Source organism: Chrysochloris asiatica, unplaced genomic scaffold (genome assembly GCF_000296735.1).
Source record: "Chrysochloris asiatica unplaced genomic scaffold, ChrAsi1.0 scaffold00149, whole genome shotgun sequence".
NCBI classification, from domain to species: domain Eukaryota; kingdom Metazoa; phylum Chordata; class Mammalia; order Afrosoricida; family Chrysochloridae; genus Chrysochloris; species Chrysochloris asiatica.
Window position 1 is genome coordinate 8,652,725 of NW_006408667.1, and position 21,118 is coordinate 8,673,842.

General features: G+C 40.7%; 1 protein-coding gene across 1 annotated transcript in view; it reads left to right on the plus strand.

Moving 5' to 3' along the window:
- Positions 1-21,118, plus strand: part of PLEKHG7 (pleckstrin homology domain containing, family G (with RhoGef domain) member 7) — a 38,626-nt gene that overhangs the window by 3,721 nt on the left and 13,787 nt on the right. Inside the window, exons 3-8 of the mRNA XM_006870726.1 lie at positions 3,351-3,446; positions 4,321-4,422; positions 8,902-9,015; positions 17,256-17,430; positions 19,256-19,371; positions 19,718-19,811. Of these exons, the coding sequence (XP_006870788.1) occupies positions 3,351-3,446; positions 4,321-4,422; positions 8,902-9,015; positions 17,256-17,430; positions 19,256-19,371; positions 19,718-19,811 (697 nt within the window). The remainder of the gene's footprint in view (positions 1-3,350; positions 3,447-4,320; positions 4,423-8,901; positions 9,016-17,255; positions 17,431-19,255; positions 19,372-19,717; positions 19,812-21,118) is intronic.

Consider the following 21,118-nt stretch of genomic DNA (forward strand, 5'->3'; position numbering starts at 1 on the left):
TTGGATTGGCCAAGTGGCAGCATCGATGGACTCAAGCGTGGCAACAGTAGTGATGTTGGCCCAGGATTGGGCAGTGTTTCATTCTGCTGTGCATAAGGTCACTATAAGTCAGTACCAACTCGATGGCACCTAACAACAACAACAAAAACAGAAGGTTAAATTAAATAATAAAAGTTTTTATTGGCCCAGGTGACTATAAAGTACAGAAGTAGAAGATAATTCCATGTTGGTTTGATTAAGAAGTTTAAAATTAAAACAAAGTTTCTTGCCATCTCTCCTCTCTGTCTTCTACGGCATCTCCGTCATGTGATGACCAGATTCCCTTATAGTCATACAATGGCTGCCATCTTGGAATCCATGCTTAGAGAGGAAGAGGCCATCTTCCCAACATCCGTAGCACAAGCTTTGGAATTCATTTTGATGATACATGCTCACTCTAGAATCAACTTCTCTGGCTGAGAAAGGAATGCTGATTGACTGAAGGCAGTCAGGACCATCCCTGTGAGTGAGTGTGTTTCCCACATGAATTATGTACTGTGTGGGGAAGAGCAGATACTAAGTTGGAAACCACGATGCTGGAAGAATAAGGGGAGCATATATCCCTGTAGCCAATAGATGTTCACAACAGGAACCCTGGTGTGGCACTGTGGGTTAATGCACTGGACTGCAAAGTCAGCTTGAACCACAAGGTCAGCTATTGAAGCTTACCATCTGCTACTTGGAAACTCTATACAGGGTTGCTATGGGTCGGAATTGACTCAATGGTACTTAATAACAACAAAAACAACAGGTCACTAGCCCTCTGAGCTATACTGACTGCCTCCATTGCCCTTCAATCCGTACAGCACATTCTAGTCCACGGAAACCTGCATGGGCTTTTCAAACTAGCATTTTCTGTTTAATCTGTATTCATTTATTCTTAAATGTCCCAGTGTATTTGGCATATATATACGTAGCTCCTTTTACACAATCAATATGAGTTTTCCAAAGCTGCTTGTAAATTGAATTTGTATAATTTGAACAGTAAAATTTTCATACTGGAGGTCTCAATATTTAAAAGAAGGTAAACTTTTCTGTAAAGCAAGTCATCTTATAGCAAAAGGAATAATACCTCTATATTTTACCAATTTGTTGTAACAAGTGATTTCTTATATGTTTTAAATATGAACAAATTTCTAAACAACCAGTAATGTCTGACTTTGGGAAGCTCTATGAGGCTTTCTGGGGAGCATGGTGGCTCTATACGATAAGCACTGGACTGTGAACCACACGGTCTGGGATTCCAGCCAGCCAGTTACTCCATGGGAGAAAAATGAGGCTTTCTGCTCCTGCAATGATTTAAAAGCCTTAGAAACTTAAGAAAGAGTTGCTATGTGTCTGAAGCAACTCTAAGGCACTTAACAACAACAACAAAGACATTCTGCTCTGTAAAGCTTTACAGCCTTGAAAACCCTATATACAAGGTCACTATGGGTTGGAACTGACTCGATGGCACATAGTCAGCCAAGTCAATGTCCCTAGACCAGTGGTATCAGAATCACTTGGGAACATGTTAGAAATGTAAATTCCCATAGACCATCACAAACCTACTAAATCAGAAGCTGCAGCAATCTGTACCTGTTAAATCAGGGTCCCAGTATCTGTGATTTAACGAGTAAATGAAATGTAGAGAACATCAGTGGTGTAAGATGACAGAGCTACTGGGTTGTGACTTGGGCTGCCACCAGCCATTCCACGGGAATGAGGCTTTCTGCTCCCGTAAAGATTTACAGCCTCGGAAACCCTGTGCATGGTCACTATGAATCAGAATGGACTCCAGGGCACATCACCACCAACAACCATTTCTGTAAACTAGAGAGAGATCAGTTTACTGAAACAGGAAGCCTTTGAATATGCGTTTGTAACAGGAAGCATTCAAACTCAAGAATTTTAGGTGTGAAAAGATTAGGGCCTCTGTTTATACATAAGAATCACCAGGGGATTTAAAAAACAAAAAAGTATATTCTGATTCAGTATATCTGAGGTAGAAACGCAAATTCTCAGTAGAGGATTCTGACCAGAATGACCCAGTTCAAGCTCTGGAAAAGCTTTGTGGTGTGAGTACCATGGAGTAAGTTCTGACACAAACTGACCCTGTCTAGGGTTTTCAAGGCTGCACATCTTTAATGGAGCACAGAACCTCATCTTTCTCCCTTGAAGCAGCGTAGATTCAAACTGCTGATCTAGAGGTTAGCAGCCTGACTCGTAACCACTATACTACCAGAGTTCCTTAGTTTACAGAAATGGAGGAAGACTATTTGTGAGTGAGGACTACATCAAATCAAGCAATAGCAGCTTAAACAACCTTTTAAGGAGCTCTGGTAGCGTAGTGGTTACGAATCGGGCTGTGAACCTTAAGGTCAGTGGTTCGAAACTACCAGCCGCTCCGCGGGAGAAAGATGAAGCTTTCTACTCCCGTAAGGATTTACACCCTTGGAAACCCTGTACAGGGTCGCTATGGGTCGGCTCCGACTCGAAGGCACTTAACAACAACAACAACAGTGTCATTAATATTTGATGTCTTGATCCTAACATAAACATTCTACTAATAATCATAATAGTCCTGGTGTGGCGTTGTGGGCTAATGTGTCAGACTGCAAAGTCTTTTGAACTGCAAAGTCGGCAGTTCAAGCTCATCAGCTGCTCCTTGGAAACCCTATACAGGGTCGCTATGGGTCAGAATCGACTTGATGGCACTTCACAACAACACAACAATAATCATATCAACTCATTAACTCTCTATTTTTCATTCCCTGAAGGTAGAGCCTACCAGTCACTCCTCCAAAACCCTATTGGAGCCCTGGTGTGGTCCTGTAGGATAAGGACTGGACTGCTAACCACAAGGTTGATGGTTCAAACCCACCAACTGCTCCTTGGAAACCATGACTCAGAACTGACTTGATGGTGCTTAACAAAAACCGAGCCTCTAGATCTTTGGCAGAGGAAGAAATAAATGAGGACACAGAGTGAATATTGATTTGTTGCCAAGTTAGTGTGTCGGTCCAAAGGGAACCTTTTCGATTTCTCTGGCAGTGCGTTACAGAAAAGAGCCCATTTGGACAGATTCTTTTTCAACAGGAATGTTAAGATTCACAAAAGCAACTATAACTTCCCAGTAAAGAGCACATTCCAAACATTTATGAAGTTTAAATGCCATTGTTTGTGCTCAGCAGAATTCTTACAACCTCAAGAATATTGATTTCTAGATTGTTCTGTAAGGTTATGCACAGGAAGTTCATGTGTAATGTTCCTTCAAAAGGCAAGTTTCAAAATTGAAAAGCAGAAAATAATGTGCACTTTTTTTTTTGAAGATCTTTATGAACACACTGAAATATCTACAAACTCATGAGTACCTTCTGGATGTGGATTTATGGAGACTTTTTGCAAACCTGGAGGAATTAAGTCAGGTGAGCCAAAGAAGAAAGATGCCTGTAGCCCTGTTTAAAAAGTCAGCGGAAGTTCATGCAAATTCATACTTGGTCTATCACTGTGACTTGTAATGCATCTGTATTGGAATGTGGAATATAGTTTATCCCATATGCCATCGCATATTTTATTCAGGAGTTAAGGCTAATTAAAAATAAGTCTAAGCATCCACTGCCACCTTTCCAAGAGTCGCCAAATATTAGTTATCCTTTGGTAACGTTTTTAAATGTTTTCCATGACTAATTTTAAAAATAATAATAATAAAATAGTGGCACAGTGGTTAAAGCACTTGGCTGTTAACCACGAGGATGGTGGTTCAAATCCACCAGTTGCCCCTCAGGTGAAAGATGTGGCTATCTGCTTCCATATGGATTCACAGCTTAAACATCCTATGAGGCAGTTCTACTCTTAACTATAGTGCCACTATGAGTGAGAAATAAGTCGATGATAGTTGATTTGCTTATTGAAGAAAGTTGTTGTTGTTGTTATGTGCCATGGAGTCAGTTCCAACTCATAGCGACCCTGTACAGGGTTTCCGAGGCTGTAAATCTTTACCGGAGAAGAACGTCTCATCTTTCGACATAGTCCTCAAATCTCCATGACAATCATAAATGTTTATTCTCAAATAAATGTCTTTTTCTCATATGCATTACAAGTAAATATCTTCCCTCTAAAAATAAGGAGAAGAGAGAGAGCAACAAGAACGTATAAAGCATAAATAATATATATTGGAGAGTGGAGAAAAAGAAACATTTGGATTTGGCTCTGATATACATTTGAAATGGAAAACCCCTGTAAGAGTGCTATTTATTCTTTAACACTGCCTGGTGGGTGTCTGTTTCTCTTTGGCTCCAGACAAGCTTTGGTTTTGTGAACAGTCTTTTCAGCCTCATCAAGGACTACGTTGACACTTCTGAGACTGAGCCACCAATGGACTTTATTTCCGTGCTCACAAAGGTAACATTTTTTTGAGAGATCTCACCCGGTTTGCAGTAAATTCACCCACGTCCCTGGAAAACTGTTTTTATCATCTTAAGTTTGTTCCAGGGAAACTCCCATCGCTAACCTCCCACAAAGGAACGGTCCCTTTCTCTGCCAATCAAGTTTCTTAAAAAATAACTTTCAGATTCCGCTTCCTCACCAGAGTCACATCTCATTGTGTGCGTTTATTAACACAAAAAAATCCTCATGCGTGGGAAATCCATTTCCAAGTCAGTTTTTAAAATGACTTCAATTTAAAGTAATCTTCATGGCAATCATTTAGGATATGCTAATTACACGGTTCAGTTGTTCTAACAAAAATGGCAGGCTTTCAGAAAGAAGCAAAATAAACCTCCAAAATCATCAACACCCTTGCTAACACACTGTGGAACAACGAGAAAAAAAGAAAACTTTATATCTGGCTTGGTAAGTGCCATCCATCTCTTCAATAAACATTAGACACCTACCTCAACATTTGTTTGTTTTGTTTTATCACTGAGATTTTCAACCAATTTCTATCTTTTTACATTCAGCAAGATTTATATTCTTACAGTCCACAATGGGGAAAAAAATTGTTTTTGAAGATTGAGATATATCGAGCATCTATTAGGTTTGGGGCCGATACCCTATACACCATAATGTGTATCCCTTGCTCTTCGGGAATTTTCAGTCTAGTAGGGAAGAAATAAATCTGATTATGACACGGTTGTTATTGATGCTAAGTGGTGCTGAGTCCGTTCCAACTCATAGTGACCCTGTATGATGTTTCCAAGGTGAGTTGGAACCATCAACCTGCTGCTCAATGTGACCCTGAGGATAAGTGCTTACCCACACCAGGACTCCACTGTTGTTGTTGTTAAGTGCCATCGAGTCAGTTCCGACTCATAGCGATCCTGTTTAGGGTTTCCGAGGAGCGAATGGTGTGGTTGAACCGCCAACATTGCAGTTCACACCAACCTTGCAGTCCAGCAAATTAACCTGCAGCACCACACCAGGACTCCAGAACTCCACTAGTGGCTACTGGCTGCATAATTAAATGAGATAAATGCTGGTTGGGAGTAACATGAGTATTATCAGCATTCAGCGTAAGAAACCTTTTAGTTTGAGGAGAGAATAGGAAGGTGGAGGGGTATTTGGTAAGGCAAAAAAAAGCAAGAAATCAAATATAAAGAAAGGAAAACATTGAATGAACTTTGAAAATAAAACTATTTGGATAAGAAAAGCTTTGACAAATAAGAAAAAGAATATAAAGTTTGAGAATTTGGTTAAGTCCAGGGTTTACCCTACAGGGCCATACCAGGGACCCTTTGTAAAGATTGCTATTGTTGTTAAATGATGTCGACTCTAGTCAATTCTGACTCATATCGACCCTGTATAGGGTTTCCAAAGAACAGCTGGTGAGCTTGAACCACTGACCTTGCAGTTCAAACGACTTTGCAGTCTGATGCATTAGCCCACAGCGCCACCCCAGGACAGTCTTGGAAATCCTACAGGACAGTTCTTTATCCTAGAATTGCTGTAAATAGGAATCAACCTAAAAGCAATAGGCTTTGTTTGGTTTCAATTTGATATCACAAAAGGAAGATCTGGATCTATGTTTTAACATCTAGCAGAGGATCATGAAAATTCCTGCTTGGTCTATTCCTGTGACTTATAGTTCATTATAGTGGGATGTAGAATATGATTTATATTAACAGTTTTCCCTGGATACTGACAGTCAAGTTAGATTTGGTTGTACTATAATTACAAACAATCCCTGAATCTCAGTGGTTTATTACAACAGATTCATATCTCAATTATGTTCTGCTTCCACTTCATCACTGACTGGCTGTGAGACTTGGGCTGATGACACTATCTCTACCTGGAACATCAGTTGTTGTTGTTGTCGTTCTTATTAAGTACCATGGAGTCAGTTCTGACTCACAGCAACCCTGTACAGGGTTTCCAAGGCTGTAAATCTTTACGGGAGCAGAAAGCCTCATCTTTCTCCCACAGAACAGCTGGTAGTTTCAAACTGCTGGCCTTGAGGTTGGCAGCCCGATTCATAACCACTATGCTACCAGAGCTCCTTGGAACATTAGTAGTTACAAGGAAATAAGAGGCTATGGCAAAACATTGGCTGGCTTCCTCAAGTTTCTGCCTGGAAACAAAAAATGCCATGTCTGTTCACATTTCATTGGCCAAAGAAAGTCACACAGCCAACCTTAACTTCAAGGGAATGAGACATAATCTCCTTCTAGAGACATGGCAGTACAGTCTAATACCATGTTGTTTCACAAGTAGCCCACCAGCTGACAGATTGCAGAAACTGTTTTTCGCACATGAGCTATCTGAGCAAGTTATTGAGAAGGAAATTGAGACTTGAAGATGTCTGATCATTTGGCTGTCACACAGCAACTAGGTTGTGGAGTTAGATTTCAAAGCCTGGCCATTTATGACTCAATCTTGGACTCTTAACAGTTGCCTCCGAGTATTACCCTTTCTCAAGCATCTCAAGTAGCCTATGAGAAGACTTGCCCTTTACCTCCAGGCTCCTCCTCTGCCCAGTTATCCAACCTACCCCTACTGCTACCAAACAAACTAACTCACATCATCTTCTTTCCAAAGATTTATTGTTGAAGTCAAGGCTTGACATTTTTCCACATAGTGTCTTTACTTCTATAGTCCAGTAACAATTTTTTTCTATGTTTTGCTTATCTCTAAAGTTTAGTATTGGCATCTCCTTTTATGAATTTCTAGGCTGGGTCGGGTTTCTCTATTCACAGTAATTGAAACAAGAGTGTCCTCTGATTTCATTATAATGGAAATTCCTCAAGGGCACCCATGGCTATTTATATTAATTGATAAATATATCAACAAGTATATACACTTTACAACCTGGTAGCTACTATGGCGTCCTGAAAAGAGATCCTGCCAGTAACAAGTCAGAAGCATTGCAGAGAAGAGCAAAATATGGTATCCCTGAGAAAGACTTTCACTAAAATGGTGCCGTGCGGAATGGTGTGCTAAATTTGACCTTATTCTGAAATGAGTTTGAGAAGGCTTACAAGTGTGTATGCATTATAGCAGGTTTAAGATACCAAATAAGAATAATGAAGAAAGGGGAAGTTTAGATAAGATTACTATGCAAAAACTCATGTTTTAAAAAATAATTACACATTGTAGAGGTTCCCCAAATTGGACTCTACATTTTAGAAGCGAGCAGTAGAGTTAAATTTGGAGATATGTTTGAGGGATATTTGATGAAAAATTGGATGTTGTTATTTTAATCACCAACTGTCAGCGTAAGCTTAACATTAACCAACATGGATAACAAAATTAAAAGCATCAGTTGTTATTAAGTGCCACCCAAGTTTTGGGACCCTCACCAAAGCATAAATAAAAGAGTGAATTCTAATAAAGATGCCACAAATAGAATTTTCTTCACATATGTTGGTTGTTAGTGATTGTGTGCCACCAAATTGGTTCCTACTCATGAAGACCTTGTATTGGGTTTCTGAGACTGTATATCTTTATGGAAGCAGAAAGTCTCATCTTTCTCCTATGGAGCAACTGATAGATTAGAACTGCTGACCTAGGAATTAGCAGCCCAGCTCGTCATCCACCATACTAATAAGGCTCTTTATGTATATTGTTGTTTTTAGTTCCTTGGAGTAAGTTCTGACCCATAGCGACTCTATATAGTATCCTACATAGAGTAGGGTAAATGCCATACCGGGTTTAAAAGCCCTGAAGGCACAATGGTTAAGCACTTGGATGTTAACCAAAAGATCTGTAGTTTAAATCTACCACAGTCTGCTTCTGTAAAGACTGTTGTTGTTAAGTGCTGTCAAGCTGGTTCCAACCCATAGCGACCCTGTATAGGGTTTCCAAGGAGCAGCTGGTGAGCTTGAACTGCCGACTTTGCAGTCCAACACATGAACCCACAGCAGCACACCAAGACTCTGCTTGGGAACTCTATGAAGGCAGTTTTGCTGTGCCCTGGAGGATCACTATGCGTTGGAATCATCACAATGACACAAAGCAACAATAATAACTACAATGGGGAAGAAAGGATTTTATTGAGGAGTGGGCTGTTATATTATGGGAATACTGTATATTTTTTAAAAAGAATGTTTATTGTAGAGATTGCCTGTTCTTTATGAGAACATTGTTTATATCCATACAGCTTTATTTCCTTCTTGACAAGGCTCCACTTTGCCCTGTTCTAGTTAAGGGGAGAGAATGCAGGAAAATGCACTGTGGAATGCAAGGTCAGTTTCAACTGCAAGGTCAGTGGTTCAAACCCATCAGCCGTGCCTCAGAAAACCTATAAAGGGTAGCTATGAGTGGAGTCGACTCAGCAGCACTTAACAACCACAACAGTTAAAAGTAGAAGTGACTAGAAAGAGGAAGCCTGTTTGAGGTGAGTGTTCTCCTGCGTCCACTGATGCCCTCTCTGCTCTTCTCCTACAGTATTTCCGAGGAAGTCTCTGTCATAGCCACCAGACCTACTGCCTCAATTACACTGCAGCTGTCTTTTATCTTGAGAGGCTGAAGCAGAGAGAAGACTTTGGAATATATTTAAAAGTAAAGTACCACTTTCTTTGATATTTTTATTAAGACACTTTGGGATTTGCAGGTACTAGGAATTATACCCAAATTAAATGGGGAAAAGTAAGTTATCAACCATAAATTTTCAGTTTTTCTCGTAAATACATTATTCGCTGTACACTTCGGAGTTTTAAATGGCACACACCTAGATGTGCTGTATTACCCAATGTTTGTGTTGCGTACCATTACGTCAATTCAAACTTATAGTGACCCCATGTCAAAGGGTAAAACTGCCCCACAGAGCTGTTGCATGGGTTTCAGCTGACAAAGTTTCAATTAACAGCTGATTGCTTAGCCATGGGGGTCTACCAAGGCTCCTTATATTACCCAGTATCCCTCCTGGAAAGGTGACTGGTAAAATTACAAGAAGAAGTCATGTTTTGTTTGTGACTAGAAGTTTGGCTTTTGTGAGATTTGGACGCAGCAGAACCCTGTAGCGTCACTTACATTGCAGTACGGTGCTGTAGGCTCAGCACTGGACTTCAAACTACAAGGGCAGTGGTTCAAACCCACCGGATGCTCCTTGGAAACCCTATACAGGGTTGCTATGAATTAGAACCTGCTCGATGGCACTTAACAACAACAACATAGTATATCATAAAGCTCTATGGAAACAGTGCTGCTGCTGCCATGCAACATGGTGGCTTTGAGTCTCAAAGCATTAGAATAAGGAATTTCTGCTAAGGGCTTTTAGCATTTGATAATAAAACCATCTGGAATGAATTTTCTTGACTTCCTCAGTTCATTTGACAGTACATTTCTTTAGCCCAAACTGTAATTCTTAAATCAGAGCTAGCATTTCCTTGTGATGCAGGGAAAATGGCCCATCTTCCAGAGAGCCAACTCTTCCTTGCATCTGCAAGAAACCTATGTTGGAGCATTACTTCAGAGGCTTTGGAGGAAAAGCTTCCAGAGTGGCCAAAGACCATGGACCTTTAGGCCTTTTCCATGGCCTAGATGTGCCAGGAAGCTAGGGTGTAGTGTGGATGAGAGCGGAGGTGCAGTCTTAGGAAAGAGACTTGGCCTTAACGTTTGTTATAGCTTCATTTTCCCCACTTCTTTGCTATTCAAACTGAAAACTCATTATATTTCATAATGCATGACTAATCTTGCAAAAGTTTTCCGTGGATAGATATTAAAAATGGGTTTCTGCTGCTGCTGTGGGCTGTGGAGTCAGTTCCGACTCATAGCGACCCTGTACAGGGTTTCTGAGGCTGTAAATCTTTACGGGAGCAGAATGCCTCATCTTTCTCCTGCGTAACAGCTGGTAGTTTTGAACTGCTGACTTTGCGGTTCGCAGCCCAATTCGTAACCACTATGCTACCAGAGCTTCTTTTAAAAAATGGGTAGAATACATGTTCATTTCTTTTCTTTCCAAGTTAGTTGTTGTTAGGTACCAATGAGTTGATTCCAACTCATAGCAGTCTAATGTGGCAGAGTAGAATTGCCCTCTAGATTCTCCTAGGCCGTAATTTGGACAGAAACAAAGCACTAAGTCTTTCTACCACGGAGCCACTGGCTAAGCTCAAACACCTAACCTTTTCATTCACTTCCAAGTGCTTAGCCATTGTGTAACCGGGGCTCTGGTGTAAGATAAGGGAGAAATTAACTTAGCAAGCCTCCATTTTTAAGTAACTGTGGAAAACTTCACATCAGCTGTAATTGATAAATGAAGTATATATTACATACAAAAACATTTAGGGGAAAGGAGCAGAGGATGCGATGCTGTAATGATAATGCAAGATACGTTTATAATACATAATGTTTTATGAGGCACTCTCTCAACCACCTCATTTAATCCTTAGCACACCCTGTCAAGTTGATTACCTAATCCTCATCTGTCCCCAAGGCTCAAAGATGTTATGTGGCTTTTGCAATGTCACATAGCCAACAAATAGCAAGGAAAGACCCTAGACAAAGGTCTTTAGGCAAAAAGATACAATGCTCTTTGCCACAGAACTTTTTCCAATGCCTCAAAGCTGTTTTCCATTTTTGGGGAATTATTAAATTTACAAAACAAAAGTGAGAGGTCTGGAAGAGACTTTGGAGATTGTGGTCATTGAAAAGTAATCTGTCTTCCACATTCTCATTGTATGAAAAGCATTACCATAGACAATAAAGGTGACCAGTTCTTGAGTCTCTGAATGTATATCCATTACCTTGGTACACAAGTATGAAGGGAGCATTATTTCTGCTTTTCCAGGGACAAGTTAAAATGATAGACAGAAAAAGACTAAGAATTTTGTGCCAGGTCATTTAGTGTGGTTTAACCAATGACCACCAAGAATAGGGTCCTGATATGGCACTGTTGGATCAGTACTGGACTGCTAACTTTAAGACTGGCAGTTCAAACCCAGCGGTTACTCATTGGAAACCCAATTCAAGGTCACTATAAGTCAGAACCGACTCAACAGCACTTAATAACAACATCATGCACTGAGGACTTGAGACACTGTTCTAAGCAGTTTGTATGAACTGTGTCTTCGAAACCACTCACCAACCCGATGAGGCTTTATTGCCTCCATTTCACTGACGACAAAGATGGAAAGTTAATTTACAAAACCACTAGGTGTCTTGTCCAAATGGAACGGTCCTATCAAGAAAGATTCATTAGGATAACATTTTTATCTGGATATCTTCATTCATTTCATCATCCTCGTAAACACATTGGATATTTATTATAAGGCAGTTTCCATTTCCATTGGTATAGATCCATCAGTCCTTCTTCACAGAAATGTTCCTTCCTTAATAGATCTGAAAACTGAAAGCGGTAGAGACATAAGAAAAACATCACAACTTTTCTTATGTGATCGCCATGTATCATTTTCTCTCTCTGCTGAGGCCTTCCCATCATATCCCAACATCCCTACTCAGATCTCCATCTAAATTATTAATCACTGGTGCCTCACATTTGATTGCTATCTTGGAAGAAAGAGTGTTTCTGCATTTATCCTGAATAGTAAATGCTGGTAGCCAGAACTGCCTCCTAAATCATGGTATATTATGGCAGTGGCCTGGGTATTATGAGTTGAAATTTGTTCTCCATATTGAAGTCCTAATGTCTGGTACTTATGAATGTGACCTATCGGAATAGAGTCTTTGCAGGCATAAAAATATGAGGTCATTAGGGTGCACCCTAATCCATATGAGTGATGTCCTTCTAAAAAGAGGGGCAGAATCACAGAGGCACCCAGGGAGAACACCATGTGATAACAGAGGTAGAGAGAGGAGTGATATTTCTACAAGTTGAGAAACATCATGGATTGCTGGCAGCCAATCAGAAGCTGGAAAGAGGCATAGAGCAGATTCACCCTTCAGAACTTCCAGAAGGGGCCAACCCAGTTACACTTTGATTTCAGATTTTTAACCTCCAAAATTGTGAAGGAATCAATTTGTTATTTTAAGCTACCCAGTAGGTGGTAATTTGTTATGGCAACCACAGGAAACTGTGCTGCTGTTAAGATAAGCATTGAACTGCTGACCACAAGGTCGACTGTTCAAACCCACCAACTGCTCCTTGGAAACCCTATACAGGGTTGCTATGAGTCGAAAGCGACTCCATGGCACTTAACAACAACACAGCATGTGCTCTGAGAGAGTCCCTTGTGGCTGCTGAGACATCAGTAAGTAGAACTCCCCAGCCACCCAAAAGGACCACCAGGCAGCACTGGAGTCCTGCTGCCAATATATGAGTCAGCGCGGAAGTCAGGCCCACTGCCACAGGCTCGTTCTCCACACCTCTTCCTTCCCCACCACAGCCCTCGCAGCTTCCCTACACCAGCAGTCCCAATAGCCGTCTTCCTTCTCTACTCGGTCCAACTCTGATGAGAGTAGCAGCCATTTCCAGCTGGATGGGAACTTGAAGGTCATCTAGGAGCCTCCACAATCTTACAAAAGAGGAATCTGAGGAACGGAGAAGAGAGCACAGCCCCTCAGCCACCCACCCTTGAGATGTGGCTCCTGGACCTCCAGCCATTACGTAACCATGAGCTCTCCACAGTCGTCTATATTGATGTCATGGCTGGTCATCAATACAGAATACAGTGGCTAGGATTTCATTCAGCAGAATGCCTGTGGTGAAGAGTCCTGGACTGTTCCCCATAAAATACTTTGATAAGGCTGCTTGTGTGGGAGGCTGAGAGCCCCTAGGACAAAGCCAACTATGCAAGACAAGTGCAAATTGCTAAGCATGAACTAGGAGAGGGCAGGGAGGGGGCTGGAGGGTACTGAGAGGGAAAGAGATTTCTCTTTCCAAAGAAGAGAATGGAGCTATCAAAATCATAGAGGATTGGAAGCTGTGTATGAACCCTACCAAAATCTTAGACTCTACAGTTAAAATATATATATATATATAAAAATATATATATATATATGTTGTTGTTATGTGCTGTGGAGATGGTTCTGACTCATAGCAACCCTGTACAGGGTTTCCGAGGCTATAAATCTTTATGGGAGCAGAAATCCTCATCTTTCTCCCATGAAACAGCTGGTAGTTTTGAACTGCTGACCACGATATTAACAGCCCAATTTGTAACCACTACCAGGGCTCCTTGTTGTTATATATAGCTAAGTATCCTATGCTTCTGTTTCACAGGAATTTCCTTTATCACAATTCTAGAGATTAGAAGTCCAAATCATGGTATCATCCACGTAGATTCCTTCCTTATCAGTATTATCATTGCTGTTAAATGCTGTTGAGTCAATTCTGACTCATAGCAACCTTGTGTAGGGTTTCCAAGGAGTGACTGGTTGGTTTGAACTACCCATCCTGAGGTTAGCAGTCCAGCGATTATCCTACAGTGCCATCAGTGCTCCTTGCAAGGAATGACACATGCATATAAATGTCTTTAGAGAAGGAGAAGGAGCCTCTCAATGTGTGCATGACACTGACACCCTGGGTCACAAGGCAAAGGAGTTAACCTGGGCCTGGACAAAGAACAAAAAGGGGGTAAGAGGTCATGGGGTAAAAGGTGAGGAAGAAAACACCTCCGCAAATAATATATATATATATATAGAGAGAGAGAGAGAAAGATCATCTGAAGAATAGATTTGATACATTAAACACCAAAACCGAAGACCAAAAGAGTTGTGGGATGACAACAAGAACATCATATAGGAAGAAAGCAAAAAGTCATTAAGACAAGAAAGAAGGAAAAGATCAAAATGGATGTCAGAAGAGATACTGAAACCTGCTCTCCAGGGTAGAGATGCTAAAGCAAATGGAAGAAATGAGGAGTTACAAAAATTGAACAGAAAATTTCAAAGGTCAGCTCGAGAAAACAAAGTCAACTATTACAATGAAATATGCAAAGATCTGGAGTCAGAAAACCAAAAAGAAAGAACACGCTCAGCATTTCTCAAGCTAGGGTAACTAAAGAAAAACTTCAAGGCTCAAATTTCATTATTGAAGGATTCTCTGGACAGATTATTAAATGATGCCGAAAGCATCAAAAGAAGATGGAAGGAATATACAGAGTCACAGTACCAAAAGGAAATGGTTGATTTCATGAGGTAGCATATGATCCAGAGCCAGTGATACTGAAGAAGTCCAAGGTGCATTGAAGGAATTGGCAAAGAACAAGGCACCAGGAATTGATGGAATAAAATTTGAAATCTTTCAAGAAAGAGAGGTGGCACTGGAGGCACTCACTCACCTATGCCAAGAAATTTGGAAGACAACTATCTGGCCAACTGATTGGAAGAGATCCGTATTTGTGCCCATTCCAAAGAGAGGTGACCCAACAGAATGCAGAAATCATCGGACAATCTCTTTAATATCCCATGTGAGTAAAGTTTTACAGAAATGGCTGCAAGCATACATTGACAGAGAACTTCCAGAGGTTCAAGCCAGATTCCGAAGAGGACATGGAATGAGGGATATCATTCCTGATGTCCAATGGTTCTTGGCTGAAAGCAGAGAATACCAGAAAGATGTGTACCTGTGCTTTATTGACTATGCAAAGACTTTCGATTGTGTGGATCATGACAAGGTATGGACAACAATGCAAAGTATGAGTATTCCGGAACACTTAATTGTGCTCATGAGGAATCTGTCCATGGACCAAGAGGCAGTTGTTTGAATGGTTTAAAATTAAGAAAAGTGTGTGCCGGTGTTGTATTCTTTCACCATACTTGCAAAGATGTCAGCTTGAGGACAAGGTGTGCCTGACCCAAGCCATGGTATTTTCAATAATGTCATATGCTTGTGAAAGCTGGACAGTGAATAAGGAAGACCATAGAAGAATTGGTGCTTTTGAGTTATGGTGTTGGAGGAGAATATTGAAAGTGCCATGGCTGACAAAAGAACCAATAGATCCGATTTGGAAGAAGTGCAGCTGTATGCTGAGCAACCTGTGTGCTGAGCAAATAATCTGAGAAGCTGGGTTCTATGAAGAAAAATGTGGCATCAGGATTGGAGGAAGACTCATTAGCAACCTGCGCAATATGCAGATGATACAACCTTGCTTGCTGAAAGTGAAGAAGACTTCAAATATTTACTGATGAAGATCAAAGACCACAGACTTTGATATAGATTGCATCTCAATGTGAAGAAAACAAAAATCCTCATCACTGGACCAGTAAACAACATTCTTATTAACAAAGAAAAGATTGAAGTTGACAAGGACTTCGTTCTTCTTGGATCAACTACCAACATTCACAGAACCAGCAGTCAAGAAATCAAATGGCATATTACATTAGGCAAATCTGCTGCACAAGACCTTTTTTAAAGTATTGAAAAGCAAAGGTAGGTATCAGCTTGAGGACTAAGGTACGCCTGACCCAAGCCAGGGTATTTTCAATAACCTCATATGCATGTGAAAGCTGGACAGTGAATAAGGAAGACCGAAGAAGAATTGATGCCTTTGAGTTATGGTGTGGGAGGAGAATATTGAAAGTACCATGGGCTGCCAAAAGAACCAATAGATCCGTTTTGGAAGAAGTGCAGACAGAGTGCTCCTTGGAGGCCAGGATGGCCAAACTTCATCTCTCATACTTTGGACATATTGTCAGGAGGGACCAGTCACTGGAGAAGGATATCATGTTTGGTAAGGTGGAGGGACAGAGAAAAAGAGGAAGACCCCCAGCGAGATGGATCGGCAAACTGGCAGCATCAATGGGCTCAAGTGTGGCAACAATTGTGAAGTTGGCCCAGGATCGGGCAGTGTTTTGTTCTGCTGTGCATAGGGTCGCTATGAGTCGGTACTGACTCAATGGCACCTAACAACAACTTATCTATATAGTAGCCAGAGACCCAGCTCCATGTATTATGTGCCAACTGCATAAAAGTTGTTGCTGTTGTTGTTGTTAAGTGCCGTCAAGTCAGTTCCAACTCATAGTGACCCTGTGTAGGGTTTCTGAGAAGAGGCTGATGGTCTTGAACCACCAACTTTTAGATTCAAACTGACCCTGTAGTCCAGCGCATTAACCCACAACATCACCTCAGGACTCCATAAAAGTTGGGGGCCATCAAGTTCAAGACAGTGAGTGTCACATTTAAGGAAACAGTCCAGCAGATAAAACAAATGCAAGAGACAGTCTCATCTTTACTTGTGTTTCTCAAATATCATTTATGAAAACTGAATCTATAATCCATGTTTTTGTTGTTGTGAAGTGTTGTTGAGTCAATTCCAATTCATAGTGACACTGTATAGTGTTTCCAAGGAGATGCTGGTGGGTTTTAACTGCCAACCTTAAAGTTAGCAGTCCAGTGTTTATTCTGTTGGGTCACACCAGGACTCCAAAAATAATTATAGCAATATTTGACTAAAATGCCCTTTCCTGTCTTTGCCGGTACTCACACACCTACAGCTGCCTCCATCTTCAAACCCCAAATCCAGACTTTCTCTATTGAAAATTGTCTGTCTTTACCCCTCACTCCTCTCCTCTATCAAACAGAACAATTCAGGCTCTGCAACTTTTACTTTCATTTTTTCTTTTCTCTTGCAAACATTACTTGATTTTCCCCAACAAAAGAGAGATGTGGGGGGAAACATGCGAAACTGTTCACTACAGATTAGACAGCAAACCGGAGTGGGCATTCTGACACTGAGTTCAAGTCAAAACCAACGTCTAGCAACAGCTTATCAAGTCTCCCCTCAAGCTCACAGGTGCGTCCTGTTCCTGAGCAGGGATCCTAAGAGGTGCTTCTTCCCAGGTTTCCGAGTGCCTTGATCAGAGAGGCAATGTTCTGATGTATCTGCTTTTGCCTTTCCCAGTGGTGTGAACAGAACGAACAATGCAGAAGACTTCATCTGTCTGAGCTGCTAGTGGCCCCACTCCACAGGCTGACCCGATACCCCTTGTTGTTGAAGAATATCTGGAAAAGAAGTATAGACTCGACAGAGAAAATCATGATCTATACCATCAAGGAGAAGGTGGAAAAATCAATCCGTAAGTCTCTGAGATCAGTGACCCAGAGCTCCAATGGCAGCTTAATCAAAGTTGGGTGAGTGGGTAATGTGGTTTCTGGGAATCCTCTGTCTTCCATCCTAGAAGGTAATTCCATGAACTTGAGATCATGGTTCTCAGAAATGTGCATTTGAGTTTGAGTTCATTATAAATCAAATACCCACAAAACAATGGGCTCCAGTCACATCCTGGCTAACCCTATGAGAACTCTAACACCAAGTTTACAACAGGACATGGCTCTGTCTCCAAGCGTTTCAGAAGTGAGTTCATACAGGAAAGCTGTGCTTCCCGCTTGATTGAAGGCACTTTGTTTTCAACAACTATAATGAAACCCCACTCAATGAATAAACACCATGGGAAAACTTTCAGGAGGATAAATCACCATTCATCATTTTGTTGGGGTCTTTCAAATCCAAGGCCAGTGTAAAAATGATTACAATCTCCAGAACTGAAGTTTGGAAATAGGAACTGAGCAAGCCATATGATAACTTAAGTTTATTGCATAACTGAAATCCAAGCAAATAAAAATATGCCCATTAGCCAAGATTTTGGAGTTCTAGTGTGGTGCTGTAGGATAAACACTGGACTGATGACCACAAGGTTGGTGGTTCAAACCCACCAGCTGCTCCTTGGAACCCCTATACAGGGTCACTATGACTCGGAACTGACTTGATGGCACAGAACAACAACAGCCAAGATTTCCTGGAATGCATCAAAAGAGAACAACTCAAATTGATAACTACAGCTGTACAGTCAGATTTTTTCCCCCTTTTATAAGTTCAACATGAAATGACCATTCAGTTGGGGATTTCCTAAGGAGCTCAGGTGGCGCTATAGGATAAGCACCAGGCTGCTAAATAAGGTCAGCATTTTAAGCCCACCAGCTGTTCCGTGGGAGAAAGATGAGGCTTTCTGCTTCTGTAAAGACATACAGACTTGGAAACCCTATCCAGAGTCACTATGAGTCCAAATTGATTCATTGGTTACTTATTTTATGTTTTTTATTCAATTTCCAAAATGGCTCAAATAATTTAAATTAAGTTTATCAAATGAAAAACACAATAATTCAATTAAAGACACACCTTTAAAATAATTTCGTGCAATTTTGCCATTTGGATAGATTTGTGAAGAAGGTAAGAGCATCTCCCTTAGAGATTTCTTAATAAAAGATTCTTACTATTGCAGGAAGAGATGAATGTGATCTTCCTTAAGTCTGTTGCCTCAAGGTGATGAATTCTTAAGGGTTCCACTAACCGTGTGATTCTGTAGGTCTGTGAACCCCTCTTGTTTCAAAATTTTATTTCAAAACCTCAATAGCAAAAGGCTATTAGGAAATGATGGGAAATTTACACATACCTACAAATTGAAAAATGAGTTTTTACCAAAAGAAATGATCCTCCTTATTATGAAGCAGATTATGTTTTATGATTAAGACAAAAAAATACATTTGTCCTTTTTAGTCCAATATAGTTTTCTTCCTCTAATCCAATATTTTTTTTCCTTTCTTCTACACAGGTGTAGGAAATAAACAACAAATGGTTTTGTTCATAGTATTGAATTAAAAATTCACAATACATTTACAACTCATTGAATTACATTAGTGACGCCTAATTCTTCTCTGCAAAAGGCTGATTTTCAAATTAGTGCATTGTCTTAGATGTTTAAACAGCAAGTAATATGGTCAATGAAGCTAAGATACAGTTTGGCTCCAGTAACAGTGTCTCTAAATGATTTCCTGTGGGTTTGGTTAAGATTTATGATGCCTTGTCACATGAGTTTAAAATATACTGGCTGTCTTGTCTTTCAGGGGATCTTGAAGGAAAAGTGAAGTGGCTTGATAATTTCCAAAAACTAAGACATCTACAGGAGATTATAGTGTGGCCTCCGCTTTGGGATAGAGATAAAAGGTTTTTCATTCCAGAGGTAAAAAAGGAGCAATCAAGATTTGTGTTCTTTCCCAGACGTTTGACTTTTAGGTAAAAACACAATAGCCCTAGAGAATCCTCAGCTGCCCACTTCAAAAAGAAGTCTCGTGTTCTAGGCAAGAAGTAAAACTTTTATGCATATGGCATTATATGTGGGAGGTAGACACCATTGTGCCATTCTTAGGGTGTTCTGGGAGCTGTCTCCATTCTTTCAAGGCTGCCAAGCTACTGGCATTTCCAGTAGTATAGGTTTTCTAAATCGAGGTCATTGCCCCAACTTCTGGATCACGTTCCCTTCCAATCATTAATAACATCTCTATTTATTTTTTCCCTTGTTTTCCAAGTGCCTGAAACATATTTTTAAAGAACATATGGCAGAAAACATCTTATCACCAACAAACAGACATCTTGTCTATGAGGGGAAATTAACTCTTGCAGGTAAATAACTTCTCCTTTAGAAACCTAGTATCTTCCAACTGTAATGACACTGGTTCTGTTGTTCCTAAGCGAAGGGGAGGGGCTGTTTGACTAAAAGGTGGTGGAAGATGTGATGCAGAGAGCATCCTCAGGAGCCCTACTAACTGCAGCTTAAACTCAGACTGGACAACATCATAAGCTATGTGGCTTTTATTTTCACTCTGTAGAGTGAGGGTAACAATATCTATCTCATAGGATTAGATTTAAATTAAATAGCATACATGAGGCCCAAAGTCTGTAATATAGTAAGCACTAAATCTACATCATCATTATCATTTAACTGAGCCAGACAATCAGTTAGTGTTTACTGAGAACCTACTATGTGCCACACCATGTTTTGCTAGGTAGATACCAATGGACGATATGAAAATAATTGGGGAAACAAAATAGTTGGGAGAGAAATCAAAACCAGTATTAAGTGCTGCCATAATGACAAGACTTGCAATGAGTATGCTGTTATTAGCTGCCATTGACTTGGCCCCTGACTCACGGTGACCCCAGGTACAATAGAGGGGAAAAACTGATCCCTAGTTGTGCATCATTCCCATAATCAGCTGGGAATTGGACTGTTATGATCCAGAGAATTTCTATTGGCTGATTTTCAGAAGTAGAACTAACACCTTTCTTCCTAGCCTCTCTTAGTCTGGAAGCTTCACTGAAATCTATTCAGCATCGTCACAATATACAAGCCTCAAATGACAGATGCACATGAGGTGCATTGACTGGGAATCAAACCTGGGTCTCCTGCATGGAAAACAAGAATTCTACCACACAGCCACCATTGCCCCCAAGACCTGAAGTATAAATTCATAAAAGAATGTCTGTGAGACAGGATTATCCGGAAAGTCTTCGTGCAGTATGCGGGACTGGAGATGGGCTTTGAGGAGTAGAAAAGATGCTTGTTGTTGTTGTTGTTAGGTGCCATTGAGTCGGTACCGACTCATAGCGACCTTATGCACGCACAGCAGAACGAAACACTGCCTGATCCTGGGTCAACCTCACTATTGTTGTCACGCTTGAATCCATCGATGTTGCCACTTGGCCAATCCATCGAGTTAGGGAGTCTTCCTTTTTATTTTTGACCCTCCACCTTACCAAACATGACATCCTTCTCCAGCGACTGGTCCCTCCTGACAATATGTCCAAAGTATGAGAGAAGAAGTTTGGCCATCTTGGCCTCCAAGAAACACTCTGGCTGCACTTCTTCCAAAACGGATCTATTGGTTCTTTTGGCAGCCCATGGCACTTTCAATATTCTCCTCCAACAC